The following is a 16,695-nucleotide window of genomic DNA, read 5'->3' on the forward strand; positions in this document are numbered from 1 at the left end:
AATTATTTATTTATTAAATAATAATAAATATTATTTAATAAATAATATAATAATTATTTATTAAATAATAAATAATTATTATTTATTTAATAAATAAATAATAATTATTTATTTATTAAATAATAATTATTTAATTATTCAATTATAATAATTTAAAAAAAGAATTTTTTTATTATTTATTTTTATTTTTATTTATTTTTATATATAAATATATATATATGTGTATAAAATTATATGTTAGGAAAGATTTGCTGCTTTATAAAGTACTATCTTCCACAAGGGGGAAAGACGTAGACCATCGGATCTGTTTAGATTAGGGGAGTGAAGTAATGTTTCACATGTTTCTTTGTATAGCCGTTCCATTAGGAACCGACTTTTGTGAATGACTTTTGTCTTGTTCCACTTAACTCTATGTCTGGTGTTGATGGCATATTCTGCAATTCCAGACTGTTCGGGTTCAAGGTACTGGATGTACGATTGGTGTTCTTCTAACTGGACCTGAGCAGATCTTCCTGTTTGTCCGAAATATGATAATCCACACAAGCAGGGAATCTGGTAGACACCTGGATAGCTGAGATGTGGGAGCATGTCCTTTGGAGACATTAGGAATATGGATATTTTTCTGATGGGTCGAAAATCCACACAGATATTTAGTGGTTTTAGCACCTTAATTCTGTTATTATAATAGTTAGTAATATGTCTACTCACGGTATTTCCTTACTGAAACTAATAACTGTTATATATGCACCAATGAATGATGCAATCCAGGAAGAAAAGTATAATTTCTATAACATGCTACAGAGAAGTATAGAAACAACAAATAAAAAAGCTATGCAACTTATAATTGGAGACTTTAACTTCCTGTGTCCACAACAGAGTTCTGATTTTTCTATCCTTGCAGACAACCTCACCACATGCCGCTCTGAAAACGCTGAATCAATCAATGTTTTTTCATGGCTTTCCACTGAATCTCCAAGAATTTTGGTTCCTGTTCTCAAACTCTTTCATTTTTTCTTGAATAATGTTTGTGTATTTTAGTCTACAGTTCATACGACGTTACCCCCTTGATTTGAAAGGGAGAAAATCATAGATTATTTAAATTCAAAAGGTTTGTTGAATCTATTTATACGGAGAATATAATTATAAATATAAAAGTATAAAATAAATGCGATAAAATAAATTAATATCCTCATTATGAAACAAAAGGATTTCTTTGAAAACTTTTTCCCTTTAGGTTTTGGAGAAATGATGTTGTTTCATTTTTGATACAATAACATCAAAATTGGGGCATTTTGATGTCAGAGCAATTTGGATACTGTCTCCGTGGTCCAATCGATTTCTCTGCTTTGTTTTCATGTTCAGTTTTGAGAGCCCACACTAGGTTCAGAACATTTCCACGTGAGAGCCACCTCACTTCTGTATGATAAAGTAGGTCTGTATATTCATCCTCACCGTCTTTACATAATTCACAAAATAGTCAAGTGTTTAGTGTATGTCCTTTGACAACATTGACAACCTTGATAACATCATGGATGACGGCTTCCAGATGTTTCACAAGTAGCGCCTGGCGATGGATCATACAGTGGTTAACTTCAATTTTTAGATTATTCTCTCTCAGCCGGAATTCTCCCAAAGCCGAAAAACCACTTACATGACCCAACATAGCTGGAGCTCCATCAACAGACACAGCAATGCAGTCTTCCCACTTTAAATTAATGTTATTAAAGTATTCATTAACTTTATTGAAGACATCAATTCCACGAGATTGCAACTCAAGAGGAGAACAATTCCTCTTCAATTGCATGTAAACCTTTGTAGCGAACATACACCATCAGCTGCGAATTACTACTGACATCTGTAGTCTCATCAAGCTGAATAGCAAAGCATTTACTCTCTTTTATTGAAGAAATAACTTGTTCCCTCACATTTTCTGCTAAAATAGAAATTCTTTCTTTCACAACTTTTGCAGACAAGGGCACTGAATTTAGTTTCATGGTTTCTTTCTGACCACACAAATCTCTGCCATTTTCAAAGCTGCTGGTTTAATCAATTCCTCACCAATAGTATATGGTTTCTTGTTTCGGGCAATCAACCAGGCCACTTCAAAGCTAGCCTCTGATGCTGAACGTTGATCAAATGTACCTCTCAAGTTGCTGTCCAGTCTTTGTCTTTTGACAGACATTTCCAAATTTACAAAGTATTCCCGTGGTTTGGAAGACAGATGTGGGTGCAAATTATCCAAGTGTTTCTTCAACTGACTCTTTTTGAAATATTCTGCAGTCAGTACTTTCAAACAGACAACACACTGTGATTTTATTATTCCTTTGTCTTCTATTTGTGTAAACCCATAATTGAGGAACTCTTCCTGGTATATTATTTTTCTAGTTGATGTCATCTGAAGGGGAAAAAAGACAGTGATTGTATTTAAGTTTTTTAAAGTTCATTTAAATTTACAATAATTTAATTGGTAAATGTGGCACATGTCCTCAAGATGAAGGCAGTATTTAATTATTTTATTGACCATCAAAAATTAATCGAGCAAGGAGAAAATATATTAATCAAATTATCGAACTAACATAAAACTAAAATATGGTTAATAAATGAAAATCTTACACTTAAAATAGAACTATTGAAATAAATTAAATTAAATAACTACTTAAAATGACTTAAACAAAGTAAAAACACATGTCAAAAAATAAGGTTAAGGTGGGTAATAGACAACTGACAAATAATATCTGTTTAGCCACTTGACAATGCCTTAGCAACCAAATTGTTTGGAGTTCAACATGGCGTGATGTCTCCTAAGCACGTATATTACATTGGCTAGATGCAGTGTTGCAGGAGAAAAATTTCTGTCGTAACAAGGAACGCGCTTTTTATATAATTTGATTTATGTCTATTGAGTCCTCATTACCCCCAAGAATTTCATTTTTACCCCACTTGGGGTAATTTACCCCAGTTCGCTGACCCCTACTCTAGTGTCTTGCACTAGCGAGAAAATATCACTGTCAACAATAATATAGTCAATGAGACTTTTCTTATACCTTGCATCTTTTCTCCATGTGAAATGTAAAATCACAAGCCACAATTGTAAAATGATGGTACAACATGAAAGAATTAGAGCTTTTATTGGTACTGTATAAAACTTTATTGTATAAAACTGCCAAAAGTTTTATACAAACTTTTAGCAGTTTGTATAAGTTTTACATTTTCTTATGCATACTGAGTATTATAAAATTTTGCTACAATTAGTGATTGAAAAAAAAAACAGTCATTTAATTATTACTCACCTTCATTTTATCTTTATGCAATGCTTGCTCCTCTCGTTCTTCTACACTTAGATTAGGATCAAAACGTGCATCCTGTATACAAACAGGAATAGCAGGACACAATTGAGGAATACCAAATTCAACATGGAACAATTTTTTAATCACATCAGGCTTAATAACAGGATGAACTTCTTCATCCTCTTCTTTTTTTTTCTCTTCATGTGAGCCCATTGTGGCAGTCCAAGATGTAAAGTCATGAATCACATTTTCCATATGGTCAGCCTGTGTAGAAAAATAAAAGAAAATAATACAGCTAAAACAAATATTTTTGAAACAGACTGTACTCATGTTATTATTAGTTTCAAATGATATGACTCTCTCATATAATCAACCACATTATATTATTATTATTAACATCTGACCTCCATGGAATCAGAGACTCACTGTGAGAGGTACAACTAGTGCCCACAATGCTCATCCAACCATGCATTAAACTGATTCAATGTGTTTACATTCACAACACACTCGGGCAATGCATTCCACTCACCAACCACTCTTCATGCAAAGAACCTTCTCCTCAGCTCACACCCTCCTTATAGAGTTTCCAGCAATTACATCTTGTTCCCCCCCCCTCCTTCCCATTCCATGAAAAATCTCTTCCATGTCAATCTGATAACAACCCCTGACAACTTATATGTCTCAATCAAATTCCCCCCCCCCTTCTTCTTATTCACAAGGCTTTGCAACTTACATTCTCTCAATCTTTTCTCATACTCCACATTCCAAAGACCACTGACCACCTTTGTGAATCTTTTCTGGACCCTTTCTAACATATCCTCATCACCATGAAAACCTGCTGACCAAATCTTGCACAATAATCCATATGATTATTGTGCAAGATTTGGCCTTATACAATGGTGAAATATAACTGGTGATTATAGAGAAATTAACAATTTTGTATTAAAAGTCACGAATGGTACATTGGCAGAGCTTATGTGGAGAAAGCACTGCAGTTTGTGATGAATTTGTGATGAATTTCAGGCGAACAGAAGTGTACGAGATTGCTCTGTGATTATGCATTTGTATTGCTCTATGATTTGGTGCGATTCAACTGGAGAGGCTGTTGCTGAAAAAAGCATAATGCAGACATGAATAAGAAATCAGAGAAAGTAAAGTAAGATGGAAAAATAAAGGAGCAGAAAAGTGAGATAAATGAGACTGAACAAGCGCTTATGAATGGAGAATAGCATGAGAGGTGAGAATGAGAGATTGGGAATGCAAAATTACCATGATAAGAATGCAAATTGAACAGAAAAATGGAGAGAAGTCAGGATGGGCAGGAAGAGATATGACAGAAGAAGAGCAGAACATGGAAGCAGTAGAAAATGCTGGTGGTCATCATGGGAGTGGAGTGGAATGCAAGGGAAGCAGGTGAGTCTGTGATAAAATATCAGATTTTGGGAAGTTATATGTATCTGTATTTGTTTAAATTACATGGATTTCTGAGTGCCACTGCAGATTACAAAAACAGTCTTTCCTTTGTAAATTTACTATGATGGAGCATGGTGGTTTTCTTCCAGAAGATCTAATACATAGTCTGTAAAGTCAGATTGACCATAGTTGTGATTGCAAATGTAAGATTGTGTTCATCTAAATGGATAATGGCTGATCTATCTGTCTGCACAAAGTAAGCCAACCTGCAGGAGCAGGGTACTTTATCTACTCCAGGAAATGAGAGCAGAGGGAGCTGATCTTCAGTAGAATGGATAAGGGTAGCAAGTTTTCAGTGGGGCTTAAAAGCTGTGCAGAGCTTGTAGTTGTACTTTTCTAAAGACTTGCTTATTTTTCCTGATGTGCCCCAGATGTATGGGATGGTGAATGGCATTTCTGAAATCCTTATAAAGGGATGGCTGAAGAATAAGGGAAAGAAGTGATTATTTTTGTAATGTAAGAACTGTAGTGGATAGGTGGTGTAAAATTATTATGTCTGTACATAAATGCTACAAATATCAGAAACAAAGGTGTTGAGTTTGTTGCCTCAGTTAATATATTTGGGCTACATATCATAGGCAATAGTGAGACCCGCCTATCAGAAGCAGACATGTTAACTGGTATCGATAGGAAAGCATTGCTCTATCGGTTAGAGTTTTAATGCTATATTATTGAGAGGGGTGGTGGTGGTGGTGGTAAAGTTTGTGAACGTATCTGCCTGTAGGAGTGGATTTTCTTCGTACAGTGAAGGAGAGGTTACCATTTGGAAAGTGACTGTATATATGGGTATTTATAGAAGACCACTGTATACATATTGTGAGTGGTTGGTGGTCTTTAGTGCTTGTGTAAATGATTTTTATCTGTTTTATTGTGTTTTCCTTAAAAAAATTAGTGTTTTATAGTATATTATAGTTGATTTTTGTGTTTTTAGAATATTTAGTATCATTATAACATATTTTTATTGTGATATTTTAATATTAAATACAGCTGTAAAATGGTGCCAAAAACACGGAAGAAACAGAATGCATACAAGAACAGTGAAGTAGTGAAAAAGAAGGTTTTGTCCACTAAAGACGATATTGAACCTAATAATCTGCTTTAACCAAGATCGCTTGGTTAAAGCAGATTATTAGACAGTTGATGAGGGAACTACAGAAAGGTGAATGGCATTTAGTGGACCATAGGAAGAATAAAAAAGTTCAGCAGCAAAATGAGAAACAAAACACGGAATCAAGTAAGTTAGTGCATAATAATGTAAATCTAGTAAGTACAGTCAATTATAAAAAGAAGGATGTTATTTGATATGGTGTAAAATTATTATCATCAAACATCTATCATCGAATTCTATCATCAAACATGCCACTGATGAGCGAGTTATAACATCAAGTTTTCCTGGAGCAAAAATTAAAACTATAATACTAGCAATTGAAAAACAGAAAGGAAAAGAAAAGAAAAGCAATTCTGGTATGTACCAATGATTTTACTAGCAATAAATTCAGTATGAGAGAGAGAGAGAGAGAGAGAGGTCATGAAAATTTGTTGGAAGAAGTGAGAGTGAAGAGTGAAAAAGTAAAAATCATTAGTATATTATTTTTATTATTATTATTACCCCAAGACCCCATGGAATCAAAGACTCATCTGGGGGGGGGGGGGTCCTTTTTTCATAAAGTGCATCATACCGCACCTTAAACACCCTCAAATTCTCTGCAGACATTGGAATGCTCAGGCAAGGCATTCCAATCATTCACAACTCTGCATGCAAAAAACCTGTTTTTCACTTCCCTGCTCACACACCCTTTTTATACAGTTTCCAGGGATGACCTCTGATTCTCCCCTGATCTCCTACTGTTTTCTGTAGAACCTCTCCAATATTGATCCTATAACAACCCTTTACTAACTTGTAGGTCTTTATCATATCTCATCTCTTCCTCCTATCTACTAGACGACTCTGTAAATTGCATCTTCTCAATCTTTCCTCATATTTGACTTCCAGAGGTCAGAAACTACCTTAGTCAGTCACCTCTGAACCCTTTCCAACATCTCTTCATCCTTTTAAAAACCAGGTGACCAAATCTATATTACCTAGATATGATGTAGATGAATTATGAAGAAGGACTATGGTGGCAAATGATTCAATGCATAGGCTGTGTAGAAGGAACAGATGTGAGTTTTTGGATGTGTGGAGTGAGTGTGAGGGAAGATTGAATTTGTATAAGAGGGACAGCCTACACTTGAATGTGTTTGGCATCAGGAGTCTTGAAAAATTATTAACTGATATAAGACCTAACTGTGGCTTTGTGCTTTGCAACCATATGCCTGGAGAAGGAGCGTCCTAGGTTTGATTCCCATCGGCGATGTCAGGAGCTTAAGGATCTTCCTCAGCCATAGCCAAGCGAGCCGGTCTTGGGCGTTGACAGCAGGGTTTATTCTACCAGTTTATCTGGGGTTTTTCATCATGCAAGAAGGCAAACCAGACTTGTAAACACACAGGCTACAGTCATATGATATAGTATGGCAAGGAAGGCAATGGAAAACCACCTTGCTCATAATCATTTCCCTAGTATGGTAGCATATAGCTACCCCCACCAGCCATATGGCTGAGGGAATAGAATAGAATAAGACCTAACATAGAGAGTCAGGGAAATTGAATTCTGATGAGAATCTGTGTGTAACAGCGACAATGTTAAATAACTGTGTTAATGATGGGAATGATTATTATTATGGAAATTATTATTAAGAGAGAAAGATTTTGTGTTCATCCAGATCGGACCTATCAAGCATGTGTAATAATATCTTCATAAATAAGGAACTATATAAGAACAGAGATCAGCAAGTTGTCGAAATATGTCATGCAAACCACAGACAAGTGTGTATACAAAAGAGCATGCAGGTAAAGTAATTTATTATGTCTGTACACAAATGCTAGGAATATCAGAAACAAAGGTGCTCAGTTTGTTGCCTCAGTTAATATATTGGGGATTCATATCATAGGCAATAGTGAGACCCCAGCTATCAGAAGCAGACATATTAACTGGTATCGAATGCAAAGGATATGATATTTTTAGGAAGGATTAGACAGGATAGGAGAGGAGGGACATGCTAGTATTGATACCAGGTGATTTGAATCCAGTTAGAGTTGAGACCTATGACTGCAATACTAGTAACAGTTTTTCATGTTGCAGTGAGTTTGAAGCCATCTGGTGTGAGGTGGAATATAACATGATTAAATGCATAGTGGGGTGTTGTTACAGACCTGGTGCATTGATTGCTAGTGACAAAGAAATGCATCACCAAATAAATACGATGGTTCCAAAAAGAGTAATCATAATGGGGAGTTTAATTATCTGAGCAGTGATTGGGTAGCTATGAAATCTCACAAAAAGAATGAAACTGAATTTATTGAGCTGTTGTGAGACAACTTCCTCAAGCAGCATGTGAGAGAAGGAACTCGTGGTCAAAGAGTGTTAGATCTGATTATAGTATTCTGCCTCCAGTTGGTGACAGTGATCATGTGGTACTTACTTGGAAAGTGGCTAGTTTTATGAATGTGTCATTCAGAAAATATTACATGCTAAACATGCCAGCCTGATTGGCCGAGCTTACCTCAATGGTTAGCGTATCCGCTCTCCAGCCAAAAGGCTGCAGGTTCAAATCCCGCCATGGGCATGGATGTTTGTGATTGTCTGTGAAAATACTAGTGGTGGTGGTGGACAGTAGATGGCATTGGTGTAGATGATGCAGATGGTGGATGAGGTTGAATGGCAGAGACGGAGATTTGTATAATAGGTGCCCTCCCTCGATGAGTCTTTAGACTCCCTGGAGGTGTCAAATAATAATAATAATAATAATAATAATAATAAACTACAAAGGAAATTATGATCACCTGAGGGGCATGCTGGGTTATGTACCATTATATCAGTTACTGGATGGGAAGGATACTGACAGTGTATGGGAATTGTTTAAAAAAATACTTAAATGATGCAATATCAGAATGTGTCCCTAGATTTCAAAGAATAAATAGAATAGGAATGAAATGAATGGGTAATCTAATTAAGCAAAAGATTCATAAGAAAATTATGTACCATCATGTTCACTGGAGGTCTGAAGTGACTTTAAAAGCGTTTGGTCTCTAGAGCAAGGCTCTCAGATTATGTGATTGTCAGCCATCCAAAGTATTCAATATTCATATATTGAGGTTCTAACCTTTCATAAGTGGAACTTTAAAAATCACAACAATGAATTTTCAGATTACATTTTTACAGAAAAAAACTTACTATCAGTTTTGCCTGTTCTTTTCCATCATCTGGATTCTTTCTGTCTTCTTCTTCCTGCTCTAATCTTTTCAACAAATTTTTATAAGGATTATCTGGTTCTGGTTCTGGAGTATCATGAGATGAATATGGCTGACTGAAAGAAAAAAATTCGTGTGTAGAGGCTTAAGTGCTGTGAGGACATCATGTTGGAGGCTTAATGGATTTTTTACAACACTCAAAAAGAATTAAAATAAAATTTAATTTAATAAGCAGTATTGTTTATTATTTGCGTGTATGTTACATTAACTGTTTTTGTAATCCCCGCAGATGTCCTAGTGACTAGGACGAAATATAGGAAGTATTAACTTCTATTTTAATTCTTTTTGAGTGTTGTAAAAAATCCATTAAGCCTCCAACATGATGAAAGAATAAAAGAGAATTAACTACTATCACATCCAAGGCTACAAGGGGTAGGTGAAGAACATGATAAAGCTGCTCCTAACCAAATGTCAATGCTACATGTTCATAGTGCAGCTGCTCCAACAGACATGGGTATGATAACCTAATCTCAGCAAAATAGCTGATTCAACATTCAGAGGAAATCCTGAAGACGCATCTAGTCTGGGAACTACAGACAGAACTCCTCTCATTAGAGGAGTTCTATCTCTAATGTGGCTGATAATGAGATAAGACGACTCATTTATTATTTGTAAGTCTGAAATAAGTACACATACAAACTGGAAACAGACCCTGTGAAATTAAGTAAACTGGCTAATGGATATTTTGTGCATGGGGTATCGTCACGACTGGGCTACTTGTGTATTGCCTTAGTATTTCATAGTTTTTTCAACTGAAGGTGAGTTAGTCGATCTTAGGATTTTTTCTCCCAGAACTCAGGTTTTTCATCCCACATATAGACAAATCAACCTACAGAACACATGCAATTTACAAACAAAAAATACTGGTAGTGATGGTAAGCAGTAGATTGCATTGGTGTAGATGATGGTAAGCAGTAGATTCCATTGGTGTAGATGATGGTAAAGAGTAGATTGCATTGGTGTAGATGATGATGATGGTAGTGGCGATTTCACTGTAGTTGGTGGATTAAGTGGTGGAGACAGAGAGTTGTAGAGTAGGTGCCTTCCCTCAATGAGTCTTAAGACTCCTTGGAAGTGTCATGAAATAATAATAATAATAATAATAATAATAATAATAATAATATTTTGCAATGAACATCACAAGATAATGATTATGTGAAACTGTTTTCTTGCTTAATAGCTGAGATTTGCTGTTGGAGGAATACTGCAGAGGAGCATATGTTTTGTTCTTTTTTCATATGATTGTCACACATGAAAGATTGTAAACCTATAGTATATTAGTGACATGGGTGGGCTAAATATTTTTTTCTATTTTTATTGATTTTTCTATTTATATATATGCATATATATTTTATTTATTTATTCAAGATTTTCATTCAAGGGATGAAACGCATCTTCCACGTTCACAGTGAAACAACCACGCAACCACGTTCACAGTGAAATTCAAAACCACTGCCTGTTTGTTGGAGTGCAAATAAATGAATCACTTGACCAACCAGGCTAACAAAGAGAAATGTGATTACTTCATATTTCTGGGATGGATGATGTGCAGGACCGATGAATATAGCTGACTGGAGTAAGTGGGTTTGTGGGAACCAATGTAGACAAAGAATCATAAATTTCTCATTGGAGACAAACCTCCAGTAAAATAATACTCCTTGTGATTTCTTTTCAAGGACAAAAGTAATCCTTGGGATGGAAAAAAAGATTGATTTTCTGAAGTGACATGCAATCTTCATCTGTATATTTCCAAACTGCAGTTTTTTCTCCTCGGCACTTCCAGGTATTTATCAATTCACATGTTCTTGAAACCTATCATACTTCAAAGCAGTCTTTTAGCTGGGAAGCAAATCTCTGAAACATCAATGTTACAGTTGGCTGCAAAAATGTCAGGAGTCCATATTGGGCCAACACACAGTTGATGCTAGCCAGATCCTTTAGGATAATACTAAAGTGCTCCACTGAAGTATCATTAAATATGAATATTTTTTAAAGAGCTCTGAAGCCTTATTGGGGCAAAGAAATTCCCAAGAGTTTTTTGCTAGCTGATGAGAAAGAATGAATTTTGAAAATGCTTTCTGAAAATGCCTGAAAATTCTTGAGAAAGAATGCTAACTTTAACTAAAATGCTGAACTATCTATTCTTGAAGATTTGGAAACTAATTACAAATTACAATGTAGTGTGTGTGTGTTTGTGGTCAATGTACTCATTGACAAGAGTGAATAGCATATGGTATGAAAGAGAAGGTGAGTCGGAAATGTTTTGTAAGCGACAAGAAATGCAAAGAATGTCAAAAATGGGAAAAGGAAGTTACTAATATTAACAAATAAAGGCAGGATAGTGATAGCGTTGTAGAGAATGTAGTGGAAGGAGTGAGCAATAGTGGATGAAATGTGAATGTAGGTATTATTATTATTATTATTATTATTATTTCTGGCAACTCCAAGGAGTCCATAGACTCATCGAGGGAGGCCCTAACATCATGTCAAGAACAACTATTCGACATTCACACAGTATCTATCATACCTCGCCTTGAACTCATTCATGGTCATAGCACCCACAACAGACTCTGGCAGCTTATTCCACTCATTTACCACTCTCCAAGTAAAAAACCTAGCTCTAACACCCTTGTTAACCACACTCTTGTCCAGCTTCCATGTATGGCTCCCTAATCCTCCCATCACCAGTACTATTCTGAAAAATATCTTCTGGATTAATCTTATAGAAACCCTTCAGTAATTTGAATGTCTCAATCATATCACCCCTTTTCCACCTATCAACCAATTTTTGCAACCCACAAATCTTCAATCTGTTCTCATAAGGTTCATTCCACAGACCTGCCACCATCTTGGTCACTCGTCTCTGGATCCTCTCCACCTCCTCCCCATCAAGAAGAAACTCTGGCGCCCATATCTGGACACAGTAGTCCAGATGGGGTCTTATCAGACTCGATACAGAGGAACAATAACTTGTTTGTCTCTGCTTGTTAAAGTATTTTTCAGTAACCAAGTGATTTGATGAGCTGATTTAGCTACTTTTGCAATGTGCCCCCTAAACTTCAACTCCCTATCCACCAACACTCAAATCCTTGGCCTCATCAATCTCCTGGAGTACGGTTCCACTAATGTGATATACTGCTGCTAATCTTTTCACTCCAAAATGGATAACCTTACACTTTGCCACATTAAATTGACATCCATTTTCCCTAGCCCAGTCCTCCAAACTATCCAAATCATCCTGCAAAATTTTAACACCCTGTGCACTCACAATTGCTCTACCCAACTTTGCATCATCAGCAAACAAGTGAATACTTCCTCAGATCCTTTCCTATATCGTTAATGAACAAATTGAAAAGTAGTGGTTCAATAACAGAACCCTGCAGCACACCACTAGTCACAAGCCATCTTTTGGACTCCACTCCTGAATAAACCACTCTCTGGTATCTCTCCATCAACCACCCTCCTATCCATTTCACCAACTCTATATCCATTCCCATTTGCTTCAGTTTACTGATTAGAGTTCCATGTGGCATCCTGTCAAAGGCCTTGGCAAGGTCCAGTAGAATCACTGTAAACCCATTACCCTTATCCAGTTCAACCGTCACTGTGTTATAAAATGTGAGCAAGTTACTGAGGCATGATCTACCCTTCAGAAAACCATGTTGCCCCCCCACCATACAGTATCCCATTTTCATCTATCCAATCCTGTATTCTTCTCTTGACTATTTTCTCCAAGACCTTGACAACGATTCCTGATATGCTAATCAGTCGGTAATTTACAACAGTAGTCTTGGAACCTCCTTTATGCAGTGGAACTATTTTCCCCTCTTTTCAACCCCTCGGGACTAACCCAGCCCCTAGACTCAGATTAAACAAAATGGTCAAAGGTACTGACAATTCTTTAGCCGTTTCACATACAACATGAGTTGGTATACCATCCAATCCCACAGATGTATTGACATTGAGGTTTAGCAATAGACTACTCAACTCCACCTTAATCACCACAATTCCCATATAATCTATTGGTTCATTCATTTCTGCAATGTCACCACCTGGATGATATACTCTTGAAAAGTGCTTGCTCAGTAATTCAACTATATCAGCTGATTCGGTTACCTCCCTACCATCGGCATTCTTTAAAATCATTCTGCCATATACATTTTTTCTTTTACTTGCAACATATCGAAAAAACTGTTTAGGATTCTCTTTAGCCTGCATGGCCAATGTTCTTTCATAATCCTTTTTTGCTTTTCTTACCACACTCATTACCCATCTGGCCTGGGCTTAATACGTTCGTGTGCCTGTCGGTCACCTTTCTCCTTAAATTCCCTCCATAGTTGTTGCTTTTTTTGTATCTCAAGCTTAGTGGTGTTATTCATCCATTTAACCATTTAACTCCTACTTGATTTATTATTCGGACTCTAGGTATACAGTCAGCAATTGCTTCATGCAAACACTTTTTTAACCGCCTCCCATGCACTGTCAACTTCTATCCCTTGCAGTTGTACATGCCATGGCACTGTACCAATCAATCTCCTACGCTTGTCATACTTACCAGCCCAATAATTCCACATGTACCCGGTCGTAATTGTAAATTCCAAACCTTTAGCCACCTCCCAAGTCAAGACCCCATGATCACTCTCACCAATTGGTGGCAACGTGGTCATATTCATTACAGCCAAATTCTTAGATGCAATTACCAGGTCAAGCATTCTCTAACCCCTAGTATTTTCCATTACATGCTGTCGCAGATAGTTATACCTTAATAACCGCATAAAATCCAATTCCTTCCTCCCATGTGTCCTCTCCTCCTTCCAATCAATGTTACCATAGTTGAAATCTCCCATAATAATTACCCTCCTTCCACTCATTTCTTCTATTTGCTTATGCATACTATCACCACCACCTATTCCATCACCTGGTCTATAGCAGCACCCAATTGTATTTTGTTCTGTTAGTTTCAATCTCACACCAAATAGCCTCAAATGTGCTCTTTTCTCTATCCTGCAGTTCCACTTCTATTCTTGGCTGTAGCTCATCCGCTATCATCAATAACACACCTCCCGCCATTTTATTCTCCCTGTCTCTCCTGAACACACCATACCCCTCACATTCAATCCCACTAGCTGTGTCATCTTATGTCAGCCATGTTTCACTAATGCCAATAACCTGTGGTCTGGAAGTGACAACCAAGGCCAAAAATTCTTCTCTCTTGTTCCTAATACCTCTGGCATTTGTATACATGAATTGCAGAAGCCGACTTGTCCCATCCCTATTTTGATGCCTTACACTAACTATACCATTCTGATTCGTGGTCTTTCGTGCTCACTTGGGCATATTACACACATTCACACACTGAACGGTCTCCCTAAAATCTGCATATCACTCCCCCCCCCCTTAATAACTCTAGTTTCTCTGGTTCTGTACATTCACTTCCACTACATTCGACAACACCCCTTTTCAAGTCTCCATACACCAAATCCATTCAAATGTAAACCATCCATTTTATGTAACTCCTTTTGCCCATCAAACTATTCCACACCACTCATCAAACATAATTCACGCATTAAGTCATTGGCAATTATGGCCCTCCTTCTATACTCTTCGCTGTCATAACATGGAAACAGGCTCACCATCCTAACTCTCTCACTCTTTTCTTTTGCTACCTCAAGCAATTCCTTCACATCCTCACTCATAGCCTTTTTGTTTCCTTTCAAATCATTTGTACCCGCTACCACTATCAATTCCTTCACCCGCTGTTTTTGCACTCTAATCGACTCGCTTACATTCTTTACGTTTGCACCAGTTGGTATGATTTTGTTAAACTCTCAACTAACACACCTCTTACTAAGGAATCCCCATACAACACACGCTCTTTCATTTTGTTTACACTAAAGTATGAAAGATCTGACTGAATGTGATATGGAAAATGAGGTGACATTTAGGAGAGAAATATAGTACACTTACATGGAGTCCTTCAAAGGAAAAACATGAACTTCAATGACTGAAAAAACATCAGGTGTATGTCCAAATGAAAGAAAAAATAGAAAGGAAATGTAATCAGATAAGTATGAAAGAGTGAAAAAAATGGAAGTAAGAGAAGGTATTGTGTAAATATTCTATGATACTTAATAAGAATGTGACAAAAGCATGTTTCTGTGGTGTAAAAATCAAGCATAGTAGTGAAGCTGTCAGTTTTCAGAGAAAGAAGTGAAAGAGTTGATCATTTTGATAGGCACGAATGATCTGAAAAGTGAGAAATATGTAATGAGAGAAGATATGATATACACAATGAGAGAGGATATGAAAGAGTTGCTGGAAGAAGCAAAAAAGAAAAGTGAAAATGTAAAGATTGTAATTCTGCCTTGGTATGATAGGACTGAATTGAGAAGAAGGGCCATGATTACTAATGAGTTGATGACAAGATTGTGCAGAAGGAATAGCATGCAGTTTATAGATGTACGGAGTGAATTTCATGGATGAAAGGACTTGTATATCTCTGGATGGAATTTGAATTGTTTTGGAGAAAGTGTTGTTCAATGAGAGGCTGAAAGTGCAAAATCAGGAAAACTAGAGGATTTGGGGGAGGCAGTCAAGCATATGTCTAACCACCCCTATGAAATATGAGTGTAGGTATAAAAATTATCATGAACAACCAGGTATAGAGTTTCCCAGGTTTCAAATCTGAATGGGTTGGTAATGAATTAAACAAGGGTAACTGTGGGCACAAAGAAGATGCTGAAATGCATGTACATGATGCCAGAAATATCAAAAATAAATGAGAGAAGTTTTTGGCATTGGTATTACTGATGACAGCTGAAGAACTTCAACCAATAAAATGGAAAAAGGATTTTTAGTCTGATGGAAATGGTTCATTTGAGACTATCTGGTGTGCGACAGAGGCCAACAGGACAAAACATGCTGTTTTGTTGGCTGTTGCTATAGACTTGGAGGTCCAGAGAAAGATGTGGATGCTATGCATTGACAGAATAGCACAAATGAGTGCAAGCCAAGCAATTATTATGGGTGGCTTAAACCATCAGAACATGGATGGTTTAAGGCATATCGGCAAGATGGAAATGGAATTTGTATAGTTACTAAGGGATAATTACCTGAAAAAAGCATGTGATGGAGGGAACCAGAGATCTGAGAGTGTTGGAATTGGTAACAGTATCAGAGGATGTACCCATAAGCACAGCAGCCACTCTGCTGCTGACTGGAGTTTCTTTGCCTCTGATCAATGAATCGTAAAATGGATGTTATTCTCCTAGACTGCTCTACCTACATCTCATTAGATTATAACTTCACCAAAACACAGGTTAACAAATTAAAAAGCCTACTTAAAAAAGTATCTTCTTGGCCTCCTGACATCACAAAAAAGGGTCAAACTCTTTAGTTCCCCCCCCCCCCCCCCAGATATACAGCTTACTAAAAGTCCACAAACCCATTTCCTCTCCTAAGATCTATAGTAGATACCACTGATTCCCAATGCTACAAATTATCAAAACAGCTAGCAAACTCTCTTATCCCCCTTCACTGGTCACACCACATCCCATATAAAAACGTCTACCCAATTTAAAATCT

The 16,695-nt window shown here is 36.7% G+C and overlaps 1 protein-coding gene across 1 annotated transcript in view; it reads right to left on the bottom strand.

Moving 5' to 3' along the window:
* LOC150100261 (uncharacterized) overlaps window positions 1-16,695 on the bottom strand; it is a 101,392-nt gene that overhangs the window by 64,856 nt on the left and 19,841 nt on the right. The window contains exons 3-4 of the mRNA XM_090402621.1: window positions 9,035-9,167; window positions 3,291-3,551 (exon numbers count right to left, since the gene is read on the bottom strand). Of these exons, the coding sequence (XP_090258747.1) occupies window positions 3,291-3,551; window positions 9,035-9,167 (394 nt within the window). The remainder of the gene's footprint in view (window positions 1-3,290; window positions 3,552-9,034; window positions 9,168-16,695) is intronic.

The sequence above is a fragment of the Typopeltis vanoorti genome, chromosome 13 (genome assembly GCF_054136105.1).
Source record: "Typopeltis vanoorti isolate ZY-2024b chromosome 13, IOZ_Tvanoo_1.0, whole genome shotgun sequence".
NCBI classification, from domain to species: Eukaryota; Metazoa; Arthropoda; class Arachnida; order Uropygi; family Thelyphonidae; genus Typopeltis; species Typopeltis vanoorti.